We start from the raw sequence: 23,583 nt of genomic DNA, 5'->3' as shown, positions 1-23,583 counted from the left end.
TAAATAAATAAATAGATAGGTAAATAAAGCTGGAGGGAAGGGGATGAAGGATGATAAAGTGATGAAAGATGCCTTGCCATCACCCACATTTTTTTTGGGGGGGGACGCTTAATTATCCCATTTTCCCTTAAATAAATAAATATTGAAAGAAAGAACTAAAGCTTCTAAGTAAATAAATAAATAGATAAATAAAGCTGGACGGAAAGGGATGAAGGATGGATGTTGGGGGGGGGGGGGATGCAGAGAAGGATGGAAGATGTGGGGGGAGGATGGAAGGTGCTGGGGAGGGGGTGGGGGCAGATACAGGGTGCTCCCACTTATCCCGAGAGAGGGAAGGCAACTCTGCTGCTGCTTTCCTCCCCCCACCTCACCCCCCCCCATCCTTTCCGCTTCCCCCTCCTTAAATTAAATCCAAATAATGAATTAAAGAAGAGAACACCCCCCCCCCCAAGGGAAAAATCTCCAACCATCCCCCTCTGCGGGAGGAAACTCCGCCCCCGAGGAGGAAAGTTTATTTGAATGCACCAAATAAAAAAGCAGGGGGTGAGGGAGGAGGAAAAGCCAAAAAAAAAAAAAAAAAAGAAGAGAAAAAAGAGGAGAGAGAGAGAGAAAACAAAGCGGGAGGGATGAAGCCCGCTGGCAGCCCGGAGGAGGAGCGGGGCCGGGCGGTGCCTGCGGCGGGGCCGGGGCCGGGGCGCGGCGGCGGCGGGGCCGGGGGGCGGGCGGAGGAGGCGGCGGTGGGGGTGGTGGTGGTGGCGGGGGGGGGCAGACAATGGCGGAGGGGGTCAGCGGTCGGGGGGTAGCGGCGGGTCGGTGGCTCTTGCCCGCCTCCTCCCCGCCTTCCTCCTCTTCCTCCTCCTCCTCCTCCTCCTCCTCCTTCTTCTTCTTCCCGGGTAGGAAAGTTTCAGCGTCGATCGCGGAGCAACAACCGGGCCGGGCTTTTGGCAGCCTGGCCCCATCGGTACGGCAGCTTTCGCTTCGTTTTACCGAGCCGGAGCCAACGGGCCCGGTTCATGCAGGGGCTCAGCTACCGTCCCCGGCTCCTCCACTGCCGCCGCCGCCGCCGCCGTCGTCGTCGCCGCCGGGCCCGGGGTTAAACGCGGAGCCGCCGCGTTGGCCCAGCGTCCCGGCGATGCGGAAACTCTTCGGGGAAAGCTGCCGGCAACCTACGGGGGGAACCGGGAGTGGGAACGGGAATGGGAGCGGGATAGGGAACGGGAACGCGGCCGGGAGCGGACCCGGGAGCGGAACCGGGACAGGGAGCGTTCGGGGAGCTCCCCCTCCGCCTCCACCCCGCAGCCGTGTCCCGCACCCGGCTCTCCGTTCTCCCCGCGGAGCTCCGCCGGAGCCCGGCCCGCATTCCTGGCATAACTCGGCTCGACCGCAACCACCCTCCTCCTCCCCATCACCCCGCTCCAACGGGGAGGATGAAGCAGCAGCAGCGGCAGCATCCCGTTCCCCCCGCGCTTCGTCGGGCAGCGAAGGTGAAGGGCAAACCGGTGCCCACCGTCACCGGGCTGCCCGGAAGAAGAAGGAGAGCGGTGGTTGGGAGAGCCCGGCGGATGGTGGCGATGCTGAGGCTGAAGGATGTGGGAGGATGGTCTCCCGGCATCCGTTGCCCGCCGTGGCCCGTGTCTCCAAGGTGAACATCCTGCCCTTCAGCAGCCCCGGCGGGTCGCGGAGCAGCAGTCGTTATTCCAGTACAGAGACGCTAAAGGAAGAGGAACAGTTTGGGATCTGTTGGCCCAACCAAGGGCGGACTGTCCAGGCGGGTTACGGCGTCTATCGATCACCCAGTTTTGGGACGAGCGATGGCCTGGCATGGGGACAGCCGGTGGTCCGCGTCCGGCCCAAGCTGCCACAGGGCACGGCCAAGGTGAAACCGGACTTTGGGACTGAGAGCCTGCACCAGCCTACGCTGGAAGGGGAGCGGGCCAAACACCGCAAGTCCTTGTCCAACCCTGACATTGCCACCGAGACCCTGACACTCCTCAGCTTCCTCAAATCGGACCTCTCAGAGCTGAAGGTGAAGAAGAAAGGGGTGAGGATCGGCCTTGACGCTGGCTCTGACGGCTGCTCCAGCATCACCAACCCTTCCCCAGGTAGCCATGGTGCCTCTCAGCCCCCCAACCGCTGGGCGCCAGGCGAGCGGCCGACGCTCAAGGACCTGACAGCCACTTTGCGTCGGGCCAAGTCCTTCACCTGCTCTGAAAAATCAGGGACACGACGGCTGTTCCTACAGAGCACCATGAAGCAGAGCTCCTCTGAGCTCCTCCTGGCCACCGCTGACAGCCAGGACCGGGTGGCTTTGGATGGGAGACAGCAGGGAGAGGAGGATTCTCTCCCCATGGTCATCCAGGACCAGTACATCCAAGAGGCAAGGCAGGTCTTTGAGAAGATCAGCAGGATGAGTTCCCAGCAGGACTACGGCTTCATGGCTGAGCAGAAGGACAGTGGAGGTGTGGAGGGCACTGAGGTGGTGGCACCGACAGGGACAGCAGACGTGAGCCTTCGGGGACAGGTGGAGAGCGCACAGTGTTTGAAGGAAGTGGAGTTGGAGGAGAACCTCGCTCGCAGGAAATCCGTGGAGGAGCTGTCAGGTCACGAGTCGAGCGTGACAGATGAGGGCATCGTCACGGAGCTGGAGCCCACAGGGATGCCTTTCCAAGACCTGTGTGAAGCTGTGGATGCCTGGACACTGCCCAACACTGGGCCAACAGCCAGTGACACCGAAACACCACTGCCCCCTCACCCAGCAGCCACAGCTGAAGACCTTCCAGCGGGCAAATTGGAGACACCGAGCACCCCCGGCAGCTTGCGGCGCCGCCGTAAGTTCCCCTTGGGGAGTGCCAATGGGATGGAGGGTGGCAGTGAGGGTGGCACCGAGCCCTACCGCTCCTTGAGTGACCCCATGCCTCATCGGAGGTGCTCGATGGCAGAGGAGGTGAAGAATTTCTCCGTCGACAGCAACCTCCTGGGCTCGCTGAGTGCCAAGGCAGGCATCCCCCAGCCTGCTGCCATCGCAGGCAGTGCCGGCAGCGCAGGCAGCGACCTGTCACTCGGCAGCGACGGGCCGCGGGACTACAGTAGCCTCATCCAAACCATCGTCAGCCAGCCTGGCGCCATGGCTAAACTCATTGATGAGAAGGGCAACGGCAAGACCATCAAGAAGAAGTCCTTGAGTGACCCCAGCCGCCGCGGTGAGCTGCCGGCTGGCGCCTTCGAAGGTCCCGGTGAGGCCATCAGTGAGCTGGAGGCCAGCATCCCTCCATCCAGCAGTGAGCCCATCCTCTCGGCACAACCAGCAGCACCGGGCGCCAGCCGCGGCTACGGCTTTGACCCCAAGTTGGCAGATGTGTTGTCCCCTCGCATCGCCCGGCGCAGCTCCAAGAAGCGCTCCAACCGCACGGCTCACCAGGAAAACCAACCGCCACCGGCACCTGCTGTCCTCACCAAGAGCCGGCCGCCCACCAAGCACGTCCGTCACACCAGTGAGCCCGCCACCTTTGTCCCCATCACCGTCCCCGAGCCGCTCGTCCCCTCCGGCCACCACAGCCACCTCCCTGCACCGGCTGCCGGCCGTTCACCTGGCAAATCCTTCCCGACCCTTCAGCCTCCTTCACTGGAGGATGTCACCAAACGGTACATGCTGGCACTCAACTCAGGTGACGCGTCCCCCGGTCCTGGGGATGGACCCTGCTCTCCGCCCACTGCGCCACCACCCAGGCTGCCCCGATGCCCACGGCCACCTGATGAACACAGCCCCAGGACCAAGCCACAGGTGGTAAGTGCTCATCCATCCTAAAAACACTTTCGTTTCGTGGGGTACGTGACCCCTCCTCCAAAGTGTTGGTGGCTTTGGAGGTCCCTCGTGTGTCCTTTGTTGGGGACATGCGCGGATGTGCTGCCAAGAGCCTTCTCAGCCCTTTCCTGGTGGTCCCAAGGGGATGAGCTCTTGTTTGTAGGAGCAACATCCCTAATAAAAAGGTGATTTTTTGGGGGGGTGGGAAGAAGCTGTTTTCAGGTTAAATAGCTTGACATTTTGGTGGAAGGAGGTTTTTATAGCTATAAATTTTATATGCTATATTTATATATAGCATCTCCTGGGAATGCTATATAAGGTCTGGGGAAATGGGTGTGCTCTTGGCCAGCCTTGAGATGCTGACCCCCAAAATTGCCTTTTCATTGGTTGGGAAGGGCTTAAAAAAGCCCTTTTGCTTTGGGATTCCCCACGTCATACCCTTTATTGAGCAAATCAGCATCTTCTCTCCCTCCACCCCCAAAAAAAAATCACCATCTTTCTACCTGGGACCATGGGCTTTGCTGTGCCAGCAGCATTGGATAAAGAGGGGAAGAATATTCTGGTGTAAGCACTGAGTGTTTTATGGATCGGTGAAGTTTTCTCTTCTCCATGGAAGAATTAGTGCTGCTTAGGGGATGGAAAAGGTGGTTTGTTCACCCCGAAAGCGCGGCTACCGCGCTTTCGGGGTGAGCAAACCACCTTTTGCATCCTGAGGTCTTTCCTGAGGGTAGGTTTTTCCAGCATTGCAGGCCCTTCAGCTGTTGTTTGAAGGTGGGTTTGGGTTCCCATCGCTCCGGGTGTTTGTGCCGGGAAGCTCTTGGAAGCACCACCTCCTCCTGCAGCACAGCAAGCGCCGGCACCCACGGGGCTTTTAATAGCTCTGGGCAAAGCCCAGAAATACCCATTTCTGCAGGGGATGAGCCAAGAGCTCGCGGGAACAGGGCTGGCAGGGCTCTCTTGCCCTGCTTTGATGCCGATTTAAGAGGACGGGCTGGACGGTTCCCTTCCAACAGCCGCTGGCAGCCAAGCGTGAAGTCCCCGAGGCTGAGCCCAGCACTGTAACCCTTGCTGGCCAGGGCAGAGCTGTGTGGAATGGGCCTTTTTTCATTGCATGCTCCAGAATATTCTTTTGGGGACAGGCACCCCTGGAGCATCTTCCCCCCAAGATATTCTCCTGTGGTCCAGCATCCCCACAGTGTTCTTCCCTGAAGATAACAGTATCTTGGGGTCCAGCATCCCCACAGTGTTACTCCCTGAAGATGGTATCTTGGGGGTGCAGCATCCCCACAGTGTTATTCCCAGAAGATAGGATCTTGGGGTTCAGCATCCCTGCAGCATTATTCCCCACCAAGATGTTCTCCTGGGATCTGGAATCACTGTGGCATCCTCCCCTCAAAATATTTTCCTGAGATCCAGCATCCTTGCAGCATCTTTTCCCCAAGGCGTTCTCTTGGGGTTGGGTATCTCTACAGTATCATCCCACCTAAGATACTCTCCTGGGGGGCTCTGCCCCCCCATACAGCTTCTTCTCCATCAGGTTGTCTCTTTTGCTGAACAACAACCATCGGTGGCCAAGAATGAGGAGCTCCTTGCTCTTGCATAAAACATCCTTAGAAGTAATTTTGGGTGAGTTTTGCAGCATTTTTGCCTTGGGTACCAGTTAGAGGAAGACCCTCGTCCTCTCCAGTCTCAGGGTGGGAAGTGCTATCAGAGCATCAAGCTTTGTAATTAAGCAGGGTGACAAAGAACCTCCCAGGGCCACAACTGGCAGCACCCTGAGGACATCAGCAGGCCCCCAAGGCCAGGCAGCACACCTGGTGGCATTTATTTAGGAAGAAATCCCTTACTGAATTATTAATGGGGCAGGTTTGTATCACACGTGGTTTATGTTAATAATTCATAAAGAGATGTTTCTTATTCAGGCAGCTCCCGGCTGTGCCCCAGGGACAGCGTCCATCCCGAGATGGTCCCAGTATCAGGGATGCTCTGGTGACCCCACACCCCAGTATTACCCCCAACCCTGATCACTTTGGGAACATTTCAGATGGATTATTTTATTATTATTTTCTTTTAACCGGTTCCAGCACTGGGTGTTGGCAACTTGGAGCCCAGTTTGGCTGAGCATCACCTCAGGGACATATCACAGAACCGTAGGGGTTGGAAGGGACCTCCAGAGCCCATCGGGTCCAACCCCCCTGCCAAAGCACCTCCCTAGGACAGGTCATACAGGTCGGCGTCCAGACGGGGCTGGAATATCTCCAGAGAAGGAGACTCCACACCCCCCTGGGCAGCCTGTCCCAGGGCTCCCTCACCCTCACTGGGAAGAAGCTCTTCCCCAGCTTGGTGTGGAACTCCCTGTGCTCCAACTTGAGGCCATCGCCCCTTGTCCTGTCCCCACAGACACTGAGAAGAGGCTGGCCATGTCCCCCTGTGTCCCACCCTTCAGATACTGATAACCATTGATCAGATCCCCTCTCAGGCTGCTTCTCTCCAGGCTGAACAGCCCCAGCTCACTCAGCCTTTCTTCATAGGGGAGATGCTTCAGGCCTTTCATCATCCCTGTGTCCCTCCTCTGGACTCTCTCCAGGAGATCCCTGTCCCTTTTATCCCAGGGAGCCCAGAACTGGACACAAGTTTCCAGGTGGGGCCTGACCAGGGCAAGGCAGAGGAGGAGAATCACCTCCTTTGACCTGCAGGCCGTGCTCCTCTTGATGCCCCCCAGGATCCCATTGGCTCTCTTAGCCACCAGGGCACACTGCTGGCTCATGGCCAACCTGTCATCCACCAGGACCCCCCAGGCCCTTCTCCTTGGGGATGCTGCTCCTCGCTGCTCCTCACCTTGCTTGAACCCACTGGCATCTGGGAAGAGGGTGCAAATTTTCCCTTTTAAGGACAACTCCCCAGCTGTATCTTCCAATCTCCCTCCTGCCTTCAAATTTCTTTGTGCTGCAGCCATAAAATAACTGAAACCAGGATATTTTCTTTCTATTTTTTAGGTGATTTTATATGTATATATATATATTTGTTTATATATATAGCAGAGCTGGGATGTTTTCTTTCAGATGGCACCAGCCAGGGCTGGACTGGGGGGTGGGATTAGAAGGTGGATGGGGACCAAGCCCTGCAAGGGAGTTGGTTTAATTATAGGTGAAAGCATCAAGTACCGGATGTAACTTGGCACCGGGACGGCTGGCTGGGAGTGGAGATTTACGTGTTCCCTGACCCACAGCAAAGAAACAAGCTTTTTTTTGTTATATATTTAATATTCCTAGCCTCCCCCCCCCACCTTTCCCCTTCTTCTTTCTAACTCAATGGAGAGGGCTGGAGTCATGTGGTCGGTTGGCTGCTTGGGGAAGTGGTCGTCACTGCTTGAGGGTTTTGGGGACATTGAGCATCTGTCACCATGGCATGGTGATGGTCTGGTCATCCTGGTGTCCGTCTCCAGTGAACGATGCTAGGAAGGGATTTGTAAAAGGGTCTGTGGGGCAATGTTACCTCAAAATATTATCTCCCAAGGTTTATCTTGTTCCCTCAAGTTATTCTTTCGGGGTTGTGTCTCCCTGTGACATCCTTCCCCCAAGACATTCTCCTGGTGCCCAACGACCCTGCAGCATTGTTCCCCCATGATACTATTTTGGGGTCCAGAATCCCTGCAGCGTCATTCCCCAAGATTTTCTTTTGGAGTCCAGCATCCCTTCAGCATCCTTCCCTCAATATATTATTTTGGGGTCCAGCATCCCTGCAGCATCCTTCCCCCAGGATACTCTTTTGGGGTCCAGCATTCTTGCAGCATCCTTCCCCCAAGATTTTCTTTTAGGGTCCACCATCCCTTCAGCATCATTCCCCCAAGGTATTTTCTCAGCCCCTACATTTTGGGGGTGGCTTTGGCAGAGGTGAGCACCACCGTGCTGGCTGTTTGCTGGATTCGGCCGCCCAGCATGTCCTGTCTCAGAGAGGTAACGTGCTGTTCTCCCTCAGCAGCAGGACTGTTTGTCCTGGGTGCTTTCCAGCGATCCTCCATGGGGCTGGAGCTGGCCAAGCTGTCCTGGGTGCAGAAGAGCTGCTGATACTGGGCATGAAGCTTTTAATTCCCCAGGAACCATTAGAAACACATCCTGCTCCGGTGCATAGTGTGGGGACTGCAGGAAGAAGAGATAATTTCAATAAATCAAGAAAAAAAAAAACCAAAACCTCGAGACAGAGAAGTTTTTCTGCCTCCAGCATCTCATGAGCTTCTGGCATGGGCAACACATGCGTGCACAGCCATGCACACACTTGTGCAACAGCCCAGTGCTGTGCAAGGATGCATTTGGGGTGCATTTGAGGTGCCCTGGTCGCTGCCTTCCCCATCTGTGGCTCCCCAGGAAGGATGGCTGTACCCCTAAAAAAAAGTCATCAGGGTTGGAGGGGAATCCCTGGAGGGAAGCATCAGGGTCACGTTCCCAGGGACACTTGCGTAAACCTCCCTCCACCCCATCCCTCTGGAGCATTGTCCCTCCAAGCTCCTCCTCCAGAAGTTCATCCTCACTTTGGGGTCAGCTGAAGGGCCACATCCGTGCACCATCCATATATATATTCCATGGCTAAAGTTTGGCATCTTCAGACCTATTTATCCCTCAGTTCCCTATCTGTAAATCTCCACAGAAAGCAGGTTTTTGGGTCATAGCTCGGAGTTTTTCTCATGTTTTGGTGTTACTGGAGGTCTCTTGAACCATTGTGGAGGGAGGATGGGAATGGGTTAATGTTGGCTTTCCTCTCCCGGTGCCTGCACCAATGCTTTGCCTGGGTTTTGGCTCCTCCCCAGCTCCGCCGTGCTCAGTGAACTGCCAGGGTGTGGGGAAACTGAGGCACGCAGGCAGCCTGCACTGATGGTTTGCCTGGGTTTTGGCTCCTCTCCAGCTCTGTTGTGCTCAGCAAACTGCCAGGGTGGAGAGAAACTGAGGCACGCAGGCAGCCCTTGCTGCCCTTTGGAGGTGGGAAGGAGTGAGGAGCAGTTAGTTGGTATCCAGGGTGGGGGAGCTCCACGGGTGATGCTTCCAATCAATGGCATGGACTGACACCAGGGCTGCCATCACAGGGGCAAGCAACATGGCTTTAGCAGGGAGGAACCAGCCTAAATCCCCTTAATTCTGCCCATCTTTGCCCCTTCCTCGGGGACAAAGACCTTGGGGTCTTGGCTACCCTTGGGTGCTGCAGATGTCTGCTGTCACCACGTCTGGTGTCACCTAGAGCCACCCCTCTTGGTCCGTGTCCCTGCTGCCTGCCCTGTACATGGCACAGCCCTGTTGCTTCCCTGAGGTTTGCAGGGGAAGCGCCTCATTTGAATTAAAGGCCTCTCATTAATTAGGCAGTAAACCCCACCAGAGGGGTTGGACCAGCTGGGATAGACATTATTGAGCCCAAACAACCCAGGGGAACACCCCATGTGTGAAGGGTGCCCTGTGCTGGTGGCTGTGGGGCAGGATCTGGCCCTGGAGCGAGAGGGTTAGCGTTGGGCTGAGCTCGGTGCTGGGGGCTGGCCTTGGCTGGAGGCCGCCTGGCCCAAAGGTCAGGCTCTTGGCAGGAGGCCGAGCCTGCAGTGAGGGTGGGAGGCTGAGCCAGGCCCGGCCTGAGCTCCACTTCCAGCCCATGGAGAGACCCGTGAGCCTGTGCTGATGCTGGGAAGCACGTGTGGAGGTGTATGGAGAGGTCCTTGGAGCAGGGGGGGTGTATGTGTAGGAGGTTCCTGTTTGCAGAAGTACACGTACAGGGGTGCACAGGGAGGTCCTTGGTGCTGGGGTGCCCATGCAAGGGTGCACAGGAAGGACACTGATACTGGGATGTCCATGCAGGAGAACATGGAGATATCCCTGGTGCTGGGGTGTCCATGCAGGGTGGTAAGGGAAGGTCCCTGGTGCTGGGGTGTCCATGCAGGGGTGCATGGAGACATCCCTGGTGCTGGGGTGTCCATGCTGGGGTGCACAAGGAGGACATTTACTCTGGGGTGTCCGTGCAGGGGGGCATGGAGACATCCCTGGTGCTGGGGTGTCCATGCAGGGTGGTAAGGGAAGTCCCTGGCTGCAGGGTGCGTGTGCATCCCTGCACAGGGTGGTCTGCAGTACTGGGGTGCACAGGACGTCCTCGGTGCAGGGGTGCCTGTGCAGGGGTGCATAGAAAGGTACCTGGTGCTGGGGTTCACATGCAGGAGGGGTGCACAGAGGGGTGAGGGGTGCAAGGGCACACAGAGAGGCCCCTGCTGCAGGAGCACCCATGCAGGGCTGCACCTTGGCTCAGGGGTGTGCGTGTAGGAGGTCCCTGGTTGCGGGGTGTGCGTGCAAGGGGTGCATTGCTTGAGCTGGGGTGCCCATGGGGGAGTCGAGGTCCCTTAAGCCGGGGCACATGTGCAATTGCATGGGGAGGTCCTGGTGCTGCCGTGCACGTGCAGGAGCACCCAGGGGTGCATAAGGAGCTCGGCTGGGCCAGTTTGCACCCGCAGAGGTGCCTGGGGAGATCCCAGGTGCTGAGGTGCACGTGCAGGGCTAAATCCAGGGTGCTCCATGTGCAGGGGTGCATAGGTATGGTGGGGCTTTTCCATGTGGAACCACACACCTCCAGAGCTTCCACGGAAAGGTTCCACCAGCCTTGAGCTCGGATCTGCTCGTGGAGGGGAGGTGGTGGGTTGGCATCTCTGAGACATGTGGTTGTTGGTACCTTCCTGCCAAACTCAGCTGTGGGATGGCGTCTCTGAGCTTCCCGGGTCTTGTTGCTGTTGGTGTTTGTCCATCCTTGCAAGGGTTATGGGATGTAGAGCCGTTCCCAGGGATATTTGGGAAGCAGGACGTTTCCTGCGGATGCTGGTCCCTGTGTGATGGGAGGGACCAGAGAGGGGATGTTCTGAGGTCTCCGCTTGCTGTGACTTTGTTGCTAAGCTCCATTCACCCATCCAGTGCAGGCAGGTCCTGATGGGGTGGTTCCCACAGCTTCAGCGCTGCAGCAGGGCCTAGTTTCTTCAGCTTCTCCCAGGGCTTTCCCCTCAAAACCAGGGAAAGATACTCCCTCCCTTCCTCCCTTCCTCCCTTCCTCCCTCCCTTCCTCCCTCCCTTCCTTCCTTCCTTCCTTCCTTCCTTCCTTCCTTCCTTCCTTCCTTCCTTCCTTCCTTCCTTCCTTCCTTCCTTCCTTCCTTCCTTCCTTCCTTCCTTCCTTCCTTCCTTCCTTCCTTCCTTCCTTCCTTCCTTCCTTCCTTCCTTCCTTCCTTCCTTCCTTCCTTCCTTCCTTCCTTCCTTCCTTCCTTCCTTCCTTCCTTCCTTCCTTCCTTCTCTAGCCACCCTTCCCATCCATCCATCTATCCCCATCCATGTATAGATCTCTATCTACCCATCTCTGACCACCCATCCATCTATATCTATCCACCTATCTCTCTCTCCACCCATCCATCTCCATCCATCCACCCATCTCCACCCAACCAGCCAGCCATTTACCCATCTTCACTCATCCATCTCCTCCCATCTCCAGCCACCTCCATCCACCCATACAGTGATCCCCCTGCACCAATCCCCAGCACCCATCCAAAACTACAGGCCCCACTATCCATACAGGCATGATTTTCAGAGCAGACATGGTCCACCTTCCAGGACATCTCCTCTTGAAGGCATCAAGCCCAGCTTGCACAGACAAAACCCACTAAACCAAATACATTGCCATTTCCACCATGGGTGTTTCCAGGCCAGGATGTGTCCAAAGAAGAAAAAAATCAGCCACTTCCACCCCCCTTTCCCTCAACGTGGCTCTTTTTAAAGCTCTGATGGTTGGTCCCGGTGGGGCTGTTTCTTCGGGCTCCCTCGGTTTCCATGGAGAGGATGGGTGAGGAATTTCAAAGGGAATGGCTCCAGTAAATGAACTCTTCTCTAAAAATAGCATGTTTGCTTTTGGGTCTTTGGGAACTGTGGCCTGACCAATAGGAGGGAGGAGGAAAATCAGCATCTGGGTAAAAATATTCCAGCTTTTCAGACAAACTCCCATTGGAGCTATCTGACTTCCAGGGGATGAGGTGCTGGTCCCAGTCTGCCCAGCTCCTGCACTGGTACCAGTTGTTTTGTGACCACTACCATTCCTGGTTGCAGAAGGGGGTTGTCCCCAAGCTGCGTGCCCCCTCTCCCACCCGTGCCTTATATGAATTATTTTATGGTGAATTCCTTTAATTTGAGGGATGGAGGAGTTGGTGGCAGGAACATGCTGGGCTTGTGTGATTCCCATGTTCTGCAATGTCCCAGAGCCCCTGGACACATCCTTTTTTGGGAACCAGGGGATGGCCACCCACCACTGCCTTCCACCCTACCAGTGACATCCAAGAAACCACTAAACCCCACTAGGACATGGCTGTACTGGAGAAAGGACATCTGTGGTGGTGTCCACCACCAGGTTTCCTCTGGAGAAGGACATCTGACATGGATGGGGACAGCCACCATCAGGTCCCCTCCAGAGGAACTACCCTTCTGACACAAGGATCACCGCTACTACATCTGCTCTGGAGGAGTCACTGTGACAACATGGGGACAGCCACCACCAGGATGGCTACGACCAGGTCCCCTCCAGAGGAGTGACCATTGTGGACTTGATGGTCTCTGGAGGTCCCTTCCAACCCCTACAGTTCTGTGAGTCTGGGCTCGGGCAATGGCTACACCAGGTCCACTCTGGAAGGCTGCACCATCCCAATGGGGAACAGCCACCGTTAGGTCCCCTCTGAAAACCCCACCATCCTGATACAGGCATCACCACTGCCAGGTCCCCCTCCGGAGAGGAGCCACCATCCTAATGTGGGGACATCAGCATCCACACATGATTCCTGAGGCTGGAGAAGGTTTCCTTGGCGGTACTGTGGAGTTGCTATTTGTGACCACCCGTTCCTGAGCCCTACAGTCCTCTCCAAAAAAAACAAGAAGGGAGTTGTTTGCATGGGAAGATTGGCATCTCCAAGCCCGGGATATGGTTTCCTGCTTTTTTTAGCTGGAGTAGCAGCAGACTCCTCGGCCTGCCCTGATTTGGCATCCTTCTTCTTGGGTTTTTTTTTCTTTGGAAGGGTTTCATCCTGACCCCTCAGCAGAAACGCCGTCAATAGCAGTAGGGGATCACTTTTGGTCCTTATTTTCTTGGTTTTTGGTTGCCCAAAACCCTGGTGAGATGGGATGTAGATGGCTCGGAGCCTCAGTAAGCAGAGAGGGGACTCGTCCCTTGGTCATCCGAACACAGAGCAGGTCAGTAGATGCTGAAACATCCTTTTTTCCTCAACCCCCACCCTCCCCTGGGGTGCTGCTGTGACAATGACATGGCAGGGAAGGCGTCACCTCTCGCCTCGCCGTGATGTGACATGAAATATGGGCTTTCTTGCCCCCCCCCAACCTCCCCCCTCCCCCCCCCGCTGGCTTGCTGCCATCCCAGTTGCAGCCGTGCTGGGCGAGGAGACCTGATGAGTGAGGGGTGCTGCAGGGCTGGGTGTCTGTGGGGCACAGGTGATGCTGGGGGTGGAGGCCAGTGTGGGCACAAAGGGGGTCGGTCTTCTCCTGGTGGTTGCACCCAGATGGTTGCTGAGGGCAAGGATCCAGGCAGAGGGGGGAGCATGAGAAGGGCTGGGGCAGGGGCACACCACAGGCTGTTTGGGGTTCCTGGCTACTGTATGTCCATCATCTCAGGGGGGCCCATGGACTCCTGGTATCTATTGGCTCCTGGGTGTCTATCAGCCCCTGGGTACTTGTGGATTTCTGGGTGCTCATGGACTCCTGGTACCTGCTGGATCCTGCGAACCAATCAACTCCTGCATCCCCCAGTCACTCTGGATGCCTGTGGACTTCTGGGTGCCCATGGACTCCTGGGTACCTATTGGCTCCTGGGCACCCATCAGCCCCTGGGTGACCATCAGCCTCTGGGTGCCTGTGGGCTTCTGGGGGCCTATGGACTCCTGGGTACCTGTTGACTTCTGGGTTCCCATCAGCTGTGAGTGTCTCTCAGCTCCCAGTTGCACATGGATTCATGGGTGTCCATGGACATCTTGGTACCTCTAGATGCTGGCCATTCATCAGTTCTTGGGTGCCCATGGACTCTGGATGCCTACAAGCTCATGGATGTCTCTTGTCTGCTGGGTGTCCATCAGTTTGTGTTTGTTGATCCACGGGTCCTTGTGGACTCCTGGTACCTATTGAATCCTGGGCATCTGTCAGCTCCTGGGTGCCCTTGGGGTGCCTATTGGCTTCTGGGTGCCTATGGAGTCCTGGATGCCTTTTGGCTCATGGGAACCCATTGGCTCCTGGTGCCCAGTGGCTCCTGGATACCCACCAGCTCCTTATGCCCCATGGTTGTTGTGTACCAGTCAGTTCCTTGGTGCACTTTGGCTCTCAGGTGCCCATTGGTTCCTGGTGCCCTTCAGATCCTGATGTCCAGTGGCTCCTTGGCTCCTGGTGCCCATCATCTCCTAAGCCCATCAGCTTCTGGGTGCTCTTTGGCTTTCAGGTGCCCATTGGCTCCTGGGTGCCCATCAGCTCCTGATGCCCATCATCTCCTGGGTGCCACTTTGGCTCCCCCAAGTTTGCTCACCCCTTCCTTTGCCTGAATCCATGCCCTGTGCTCCCAGGTACCCAGGGTACCTCCTACCCCAACGTGTGCAGGGCTGGCATTGAATGGCGATTCCAAGGGGTGCCACCTTTGGGTACCAAGGGGTGCCACCTTTGGGTACCCTTCTCCTCCCTGGCTTCCTTCTCCCCTTGCTTTTAAGGTGCTGTGGGAATCGGAGGATGCTGATGGGGGACCGAGGGATGCTGGGGGCATGGGTGGGGGTGGCCTTACCCCTTCCCTGGTGGGTGCAGGGCCCAGCTTGCCAGGAGACAGCAGAGAAGGAGGAGGGGAGGGGGAGTAAAGCGCAGCTGACCTCAGCATCTGGAAAGCTGCGCTCTTGGGCCGCGGCCTGCGTGCCGAAAACCGGAGGCCAAAAAAACCCTTCCATATTTGGTGAAAGCTGCTCTAGGGCTCAGGGAAGGCTGAGGGGCCAGCAAGCCCCCCGCTGCACCCAGGACCACAGTGACACAAGTTTTGCAAGGGCTCTGCAAATGCACCAGGGGGAGGAGAGATGGGAATGGGGGGGGGTGTGTAAATTGGGGTGAGCATCACGGGGCAGGGGCGGGGGGGAAGGAAGCATGGAAGGGTCACCCATGGGGTGCTGTAAGCTCCCAGGAGGGAAGATGCCTTGAGATGTGGCAGCATTACTCTGAGCCTTGTATTTTTGGGGTGGGGGGAAAGAGGGAACCCCTCAAACCCCAGTGCAAACCCCAATTTCAAGTTGAAATCCCTGGGGAAAAACAGATTTAGAGGATGAATTGCGGCTGCTTCAGGAAATGAGCCTCTCTCCTTCTCCCCGCTCTCCATCCCAGCAGCATCACTCTGGGTGCTGCCACTCACTGGAATGGCACTGGGATGCCCAGCATCCTTCCACCCTGCCCTGAAATAGTTGCTCCAAGTTGCTCCTTATTTTTTAGTCCCAGAATTACAGCCAGGTCGTGTCCTCCCAGGATGAATCACCGCAGCCGAGAAGTCGAAGAAAGGGAAAACAGCTGAATTATCAGCTCATCTATTTGGGGCTGAAGCCATCATCCTTCATCCTCCTCCTCTTCCTCCCTGTCCCAGAGGCGGTTGTAATGCTGGGTTTCTCCATGGGAGCATCCCTGAAGAAATCAAGGCTCCTCTATGAGCTGGGAGCCTGGGAAAAACCACGACCAAGGGAAAAGCAAACATCTCCAGCCCCAGGGCTGTGAATAAACACAGGAGTATTATTAGTAACCGAAGAGGAGCTGAATCAGAGCTGCTGATTTATGCTCTTATTTCCTTTCAAGAAGTTACACTTTGGAAAGTGGCTCGGACTTTTCTTACCCGTGGGAGAACAGCAAGAGGCTGGGTGGGAGGGGATGCAGCCCTGGATGTAATGCTGGATGGCGTCAGCCTGGCTCAGGCATGGCCTCTCTTCTGGGGAGCGGGTTCTTGTGTGCCCCTTGGATGTGTTAGGTGGCTTCTCCAGGACATGGGATCTGGTGGTCCTAGGGATGGAGGTGATTGGTACTCAGGGATGAAGGTGACTGGTACCCAGGGATGGAGGTGATTGGTACTCAGGGATGGGATAAAGTGCCTTGGGAAGGAGGTGACTGGTACCAGGGATGGAGGTGACTAGTACCAGGGATGGAGGTGAGTGGTACCCAGGGCTGGAGGTGCCTGGTACCCAGGGATAGAGGTGGCTGGTACCCAGGGCTGGAGGTAACTGGTTCCAGAGGTGATGACTGGTGTTCATGAAAATCATTGACTCATGCTCAAGGATGGCACCTCCTGCTTAAAACCATCCCAAGAGGTCAAGTGATGTACCAAAAGGCAAAGTTTTTATTTCCAAGTGATTTTCCTGTGGGAAACCAAGAGATTGAGGAAATCCAGGATTGGATGAAGTAGCATCATCCTGGTTTGGATGATAGTTCCAGCCAGGGCCTTTTCTGCCCATGTGAGCAAGTTTTACGTGTTGGGGTGATGCTGTTGGCTGCAGAGGTGTTTGCTCATTACATTGGGATGGATGGAAGTGGGACCAGTTTTGTTTCTGAGCCTCTTTTCCCAGGGTTTTGGTAGAAATAAAGCCAAGGGTAGGTTAAAATTGTTAAGGTTGGGAGTTCTACACACACTGTGGGGTCCCTGGGGCAGGGGACTATCCCCATGGGTTGGTAGTTCCCACTATGCCCCAGCTCCCTCTAGTGGGATCTGATCTTGGGAAGGAGCATCCCGGGAGAGAAAAGGTGCAGAAATCCCAGTTATCGCCCCTCCTCTCCCCCCCCCCCCCCCCCCCCCCCCCCAGTTTCTTCCATACTGGGTCTCAAGGAGGTGCTGAAATTCAGGTTCCTCCTAGCACAACCCTGGAGAAAGCTGCTACGAGACCCTGGAGAATCCCCTCCCTCAGCAGAGCAGAGCACTGGGAGCCAGCAGCGGGAAACAAGTCGTAACTGGGGAAAAAACAACTTGTATTTATTTATTCTGAAAATTTTGGCACATTTTGGAAGGGGTGGGGACAATCTGGCTCAAAGCTGTGCTAGCTCCTCCTCCTTTGGATGCTGTGGGAAGGATGAGCTGGGAAGGCCCTGCGCAGTAAATCCAGCTCTCCAAATGGGCTGAAATGCTCCATATTTTTCCTAAAGCTGTTTTTTTTGATGAGGTCTCAGGGTAAAAATCCCCACTGTAGCTCACCCATGCTATGGCTGAGCCCTGACACAACTCATTACACAACTGACCTCAGAAAATCACTGCATCTTGAGGCTCTGGGAAGGGAATTTTGGGGTGAAATGGCATCTCTGAGGATACAGATATCCCCCCCCCCCCCTTCCCTCCTCCCATGGGATGTAATTTTAGCATCCCAACTGGGTGGTGACAGCACGTGTGACACCCTTCTGTGCATCCCTGGCTCCAGTGACCCAGTTCCCACCGGCGGCAGGATTTTGGAAGGGGAGAGTCCTCCAAGTGGCTGCAAGTAGCAACATTGCATGCACTGATGTGTGCATGGTCTCAGCCTGGACTTAAGAAGAAGAGATTACCATGAGGGCTGGGCTTCCTCATGGATGTAAATCCCTGCTCTCCTTTTCACCTAACCCCCCCATTTTTTCCTCTAAAAAAGTGAAGTTTTTGGGACTTCCCTCCATCAATGCCTCCTTGTTTGCAAGGGTTGGAGGCAGGACATGATTTGCCAGGTCCTTTCTTTAATATTTTCAGATATTTTAAAATCCCTGGGGATGCTCAAGCTCATCCTGCATCACTGCATCCAGTCAGGAAAAAGCCAAGTGATGGATTTGCACCCAAAGGCTTATTTAAAAATAAAATAGAGCAGCCTAGGAAAGGACCTCTCCTTCTTCACGAGGCCAACCAGGGTTGGGTTGTAAGTCCAATGCAAAAGGGAAAAACTGGAGTGGGGGGGGAAAATCCTCTCTCTGAGCTGCTCCTCCCCCGCCCCCCCGCCCTAATCCTGGATTTGGGATGGTGCTGAATCCCTCCTTCCAGATCCACTCCATCTTTGGAGTTTTGGGGAGCATCCTCACAACATTGGCACAAGCTTTTAGGATGGGAAATGAACCCCTAGGGATTGAAAAGCTTTTCCCTGGGATGGTTTGGGGATGGGGTTTTTCTTTTCGGGGGGGGGGGGGGGAGGAAATACCCAGATTTCCCGCCCTCCCCACCCCCCCAAAAAAAAAACAACAACCCAACATAAAAAAAGATAGTCCAAAAGGAAATCTAAAGGTGTTTACAAAGAGCCACGCTGCTAAAAATAACCAGCTCATATTTTAGACGGGTCCTAAAAATAGGCAGCGCTGTTGGAGTGGCCAAACACTCCCAGGAATTTCCTGTGGGCTGCGGGCCGCTCACAGGGGGGTCCGGGCTCAGCGGCGGCCGGTGGAGACGGCTGGCATCGCTGTGGCTTGTTTCTTTCCTGGGTGACAGGGAGATAACCTCTGTTGGGCCCCTCCATGCACAGCCTGCTCCTTCCTTGATGCGGGCGGCAATGGGTTTAACCCTTTTCCATCCATCCTTCCTCCCTGATTTCCATCCCAAGAGGGTGGATGAGCTTGAGCCTAAGCTCAGCCTTGAGAGTAGACACCGGAGAATCTATGGTTAAACGGAGGGAGTGACTCAAGGGAGGCGTTTGGGGGAGCGGGGGTGTGGGAAGGATGCTCTGGAGATGATGGAGAGATCCCCCCCCCCCCCCCCCTCCCTGCTCGCCTCCCCCAGGGACAAGCCATCCCTGTGGGAAGGCTGGAGGGCGTTGCTGCAGGCGGAGCAGCCGGGTCATCGTCACAGCGTGGAGGTCACAACCACGTCGGTCGCGACGTCATGGCGTTATGGGCTGGCTGGGGCTGCAATTTAAATGAGGCAGGGATTGAGTGAGGAATGGGATTGCAACCTGAATGGATCAGGGATGGCAGTGCAGGCAGAGCCTGTTTTGCGGCCCGGATGGGGCTGGGGTTGTGATGGGAATGGGTTTGGAATCGCAACCCCCATGGGTCGTGGGCTGCAGCGAGTCTGGGACTGCAACCCCGATGGACCCAGGGATGCAAACCCAGCTGTTTTGAGCTTGCAACCCTGGTTCTGGGGTTAAAGCCCAAATGGACACAGAACTGCAACCCTGGATTGCAAACAGAGGGATTTGGGGTTGCAAACAGATTTGGGGTTGCAACCAGGTCAGTGCAGGATTGCAGCGCAGGGAGACGCGCTGCTGCAGCCCAGATGGGTCTGGGGTTGCAATGGAGATGAGCTGGGGGTTGCAAACCTGATGGTTCTGGGGTCACAACATGAATGGGTTTGGGTTCGCAACCCAGGTGGGTGTGGAACTGGGACCCAAATGAACCCAGGACTGCAGCCCAGGTAGAGTGAAGACTGCAAACCAAGGGGGTTGCAACCCAGAACAAGCCCAGCATCTCAACCCAGTCATGCTCAGGATCCCAGCCCAGATGAGCCTGTAATTGCAACCCAAATGGTCCCAAATTTGCAATCCTGATGGGGCTGGGATTGCAACAGGAGTGGCACTGGGATAGCCATGCAGATGTGCCCAGGGTTGAAACAGAGTCAGGTCTGGGGATTACAACACTGATGGGCCCGGGGTTGCAGCCCAAATGGGCCTGGGACCAGCCCAAAATGGGTCTGGGACTAGAAACCAGATGGGCCAGTTTTGCACCCCTGGTCAGCCCTAGGATTGGAACCCAGATGGGTCTGGGGTTGCAATGGAACTGCCTGGGATTGCAACCCGAATAAAACAGGTTCCGATAGAAACGGGTGTGGGATTTGGACCTCAGAAGAGCCTGGGATTGGAACCCAGATGGGTCTGGGATTGTACCTGAGACGGGTTTGGGGTCATGGCTCAGATGGGTCTGGGACTGGAACAGTCTGAGATGCCTGTGGTGATGCAGAAGGAGCTGTGGGAGCCACTGCCTGGCAAACAGCCTTGTTACCCCTAATGGAATTAGCTGTACCGGCTGCGGCGCAGGCACCCATCATGCCCATGCTGGGTGCTGCAGGTCCATCTCCCCACTCCCAGTGAGGGAGTATTTAAGGCTGTTGCAGTTCCCCTGTTATTATGTGCACTGAACTGTCTGTTCTCTGCCACGCACCCTGGGGAGGGTGCCTGAGGAGGGGGGGCGGGGACCCGGATGGGTCCCTGGAGGGTGGGCTGCTCATCATCCTCATTACCAAGAGGAAATTTACTGGCTGCAATGGGAGGACGCAGCCCTGCTGCACGCTGTTGCTGTGGAAACGGGGTGAGCAGCTAATTAGATTTAATTAAAGAAGCAGGAGGGGAGTGTTACAAGCTAGATCTGGGCAGGGTGCATCACCCGGCAAGCAGGGTTGTGGGTGCTGAGGTGATGATTTGGGGAGGAGCAGGTTTTTTCCGTGCCTCAGTTTCCCTACCTGCAAAATCAAGGAGGGGGGGTATCACATGATACCCAGAGACCCCTCCCCTAACTGATGAGCATGGAGACCCCCAAGGACGCTCACTACCCCAACCCAACATCATCCACACCACCCCCCCAAAAAACCCAATAATCACATGCCCCAAGAAAGCATCATCCCCCCCTCCAACCCCCCCCCTTCCTCCATCCTCCTCCTCCTCCAGCAAAACCTCTCCAACAGCATCCCCAGCAGGATCCGGCCCTGCCTTCATCCGCGTGTGCATGTGGTGTGTGTGTGTGTGTGTGTGTGGGCACGGCTCTACCTCCTCCCTCTCCCATCTCTTTCACCCTGCCCGTGCCTCGGTAGCACCCCGGGGCCGGGGACCCGCGTGCCGCCACGGACGCAGGCGCACGCTCGCCGCACGCATCCTGCAGCCGCTCTGCGGGAGGGCTTATATTTAATATATATATATATATATACATACACACACAGAGAGAAGCCTATAGATATAAATAGCTCCTTGATTTTGTTTCCCTCCTTGCTGCATCCCAGCGCAGTGTTCTGGCTGTTTTAACAAGGTGGCCTCTCTGTATATATATATATATATAAAATATATATATATAAATATATATATATATAAAAATTTTGATTCCTTGGGCCGCGTGGGACGGACCGACCCCCGGGACCCCGCATGCTGCAGATGGTGAGGACTCTGGCGCAGTTCACCATCGCGCTGGAGGACATGCGAGACATCGGGGACGGCATCGACGCGGCCTTCGCCGCCTCCGGGCTCGGCGGTGGGGCGGCTGAAGAGCTACCGGAGAAAGGTTGCGGCAGTCGCGGTGGGACCGAGGTGATGGGGGCAAGAGGGATGGAAGAAGGGGGGGGGGGGGGTCTTGAGGGATGTGGGGAAGGGGGAGTGTGGTGGGATGGAAGAGGGGGGGGGTTATATGGTGGTGGGGGGGGGGGTGGGTGCATGGATGCGTCATGTTTGGACACGTGTGCGCCCAGCAGAACCCCCGGCACCTGCGGGGTCTGGACCGCGATTGCCATGGCAACAGCACCTCCATCCTCATCCTCAACCCGCCGCCTCCGGGGTTCTCAGGATTGAAGTGGAGGAGGGGATGCTCCCACCCGGAGAGGGCTGGAATGATCCCTACCACCTCCCCCCCACCTGCCCCGAGCCCCCCCCCGCCCCCCCAAGGCTGATTTACACCATGGAGGTGTCGGCTAGTGGGGAGATGCCCCAATTCCCATCATGGCAGGTGCTGATCCTGGGGGTGTGGGCCATCTCGGGCCAGGCAGGATGCATGCAGGGTGTGTGTGTATGTGGGGGGTCCCCCCAGGGAGAGCAGATGAAGACATCAACCCTGCAGGGAGATGCTTTGCTGGGGTAAAGGATGCAGTGAGGTCCTGCTTCGCCCTGCCAGGATGGTGCATTACCCCCAGCTGCTGCTCATCCCAGCAGGAATATTCCCCCCACTGGGATAATGCCGCCGGTGTAATGGTGGGGAAAAAATTCCCCTTGCCAACAGCTGGGCCTCATCCTGCATCTCCTCTCCACTGCAAAGCCCCAGACGTGGTGCTGAGCCTGTGCAGCTCTTCAGTCCAGTCTTTGGCGTCAGTAGCTGGGACAGGTCAGGAAAATGCTGGGAGCATCATGTTGAGGCGGGGAACTACCAGTCTGGGGTTTGGGGAAACTGAGGCAGGACAGTGGGGTCAGGTGATGTGCATCCCTAAAGCCCATCCTCCTGTGGGGGCTCTTCAGCTCCTAATTACTACAGATTAATCTGGCGGTGAGACTGTTAATCAACTTCAGGCTGTAATGAAGGGGGGAGGTCTCGACCAGCATCCCTGGAGACTCAGGCTTCAACATGGTTTGGGGGGGGACAGATTTCTTGGGGGGTGGGAGCAGATTTCCTGGAGGGGCTTTGACCCGTCACCATTAATATTTGGCTCTAGACAGTTTCCTTCTTGCTTGGCAGAAAAAGCTGATACCAGTTTGGTGACTGGGGAAACTGAGGCACGGCTCTGTTCTCAAGCCCCAAGCAGGATCTGGCCAGGATCCCTCCTCATTGCGCTGTGGAGACCACTGAGGAGGTGGTGGCCTCTATCCATGGTGATGATGGGTGGGATAATTCGTCCTTCTGTGGTTGCAGAGTGGCTTTACAACAGTTGTGTCCCCACCAGAAGCTGCAGGGGAGACACAACCCCACATGGCCGGGGGACACAGGCTCATCTCACGAGGAGATGGAGAACTTGGGGGGTTTGGTGGCTCCAGCAGCCCCCATAATGGGAGCAAATCAGAGGAACCTGGTCCAGTATGTTGTGGTGGCCAGGTGGGACATCTCTGCACCCAGGACTGCTGGTGGCATCCCTATACCCGGGACTGTTGGGGTGTCCGAACACCCAGGACCTTTGTAGTGTCCTTATTCTCTGGGGTATCTGTGGACCTACATCGTTCAGGTTGTCCCTGCACCCATGGCTTTGGGGTGTCTCTGTTAATGTCTCTGTGCTCAGGTTCATTGGAGCATCTCAGTGCCTGGGGTCTTTGGGGCATCTCTGTACCCTTGGTCTTGGGGTGTCCAAACCCCCAGGGACTCAGGGATGTCTCTGCACCCAGGGTCTTTGAGGTGTCTAGATATTTTGGGGTCTCCCTGACCCCAAAATATTTGGGATATCTCATGCCCAGGCACTTTGGAGCATCTCCACCTCCCAAAACTTTTGGGGTGTCTCTGAAGCCAGGGCCCTTAGAGCATTTCTGCACCCAAAACTTTTGGTGACACTTTTGGGGTATCTCTGCAGCTAAAGTTTTTGGGGTGTCTCTGCACCCAGGGCCTTTGGATGTGTCTACAGGCAGAAATTTTGGGGTGTCTCTGGAACATTTCTGCACTCAAAACTTTTGGGGGGAGGTCTCTGCTCTCAGGGCCTTAAGGAGTATTTCTGCACCCAAAAATGTTGGGGTGACTCTAGAGCATCTCTGCACCCAAAACTTTTTTGGGGGGGTCTCTGCTCTCAGGGCCTTACGGAGTATTTCTGCACCCAAAACTTTTGGGGGTGTCCCACACCCTGCTCCACACCCCACCACCCCACACCCCACCACCCCATTAAATCCCCCTCCTGAGGGGCCAGAACCCAGCTCTGGGGTGCTCAGGGTGCTGGGCGGGAGGCGAATTCCTACGGGACCGCTCCGAGCGGAGCCGACGGAGGGTGCTGGGACCGACCCATGTAGGGCTGTGAGAGCCAGGGCGGGTTCCTGACGCGGCCGAGGAGGAAACCAGGCGTCTCTGTGCGCTCGGTGTCATGTACTTCCTAATCCTCCCGGATTCCTCCATCGGGGTGGAGAGGGAGCAGAGGGGGAG

General features: G+C 56.2%; 1 protein-coding gene across 1 annotated transcript in view; it reads left to right on the top strand.

The window, feature by feature from the left end:
• Window positions 1–772: 772 nt before the first annotated feature.
• Window positions 773–23,583, top strand: part of ARHGEF17 (Rho guanine nucleotide exchange factor 17) — a gene marked incomplete at its 5' end in the record, with an annotated part of 36,994 nt that continues 14,183 nt past the window's right edge. The window contains one exon of the mRNA XM_084270100.1: window positions 773–3,784. Within this exon, the coding sequence (XP_084126226.1) occupies window positions 773–3,784 (3,012 nt within the window). The remainder of the gene's footprint in view (window positions 3,785–23,583) is intronic.

This window comes from Gallinula chloropus (assembly GCF_964237585.1).
Source record: "Gallinula chloropus genome assembly, chromosome: 1".
NCBI classification, from domain to species: Eukaryota; Metazoa; Chordata; class Aves; order Gruiformes; family Rallidae; genus Gallinula; species Gallinula chloropus.
This window is presented reverse-complemented; position numbering and strand designations above follow the sequence as displayed.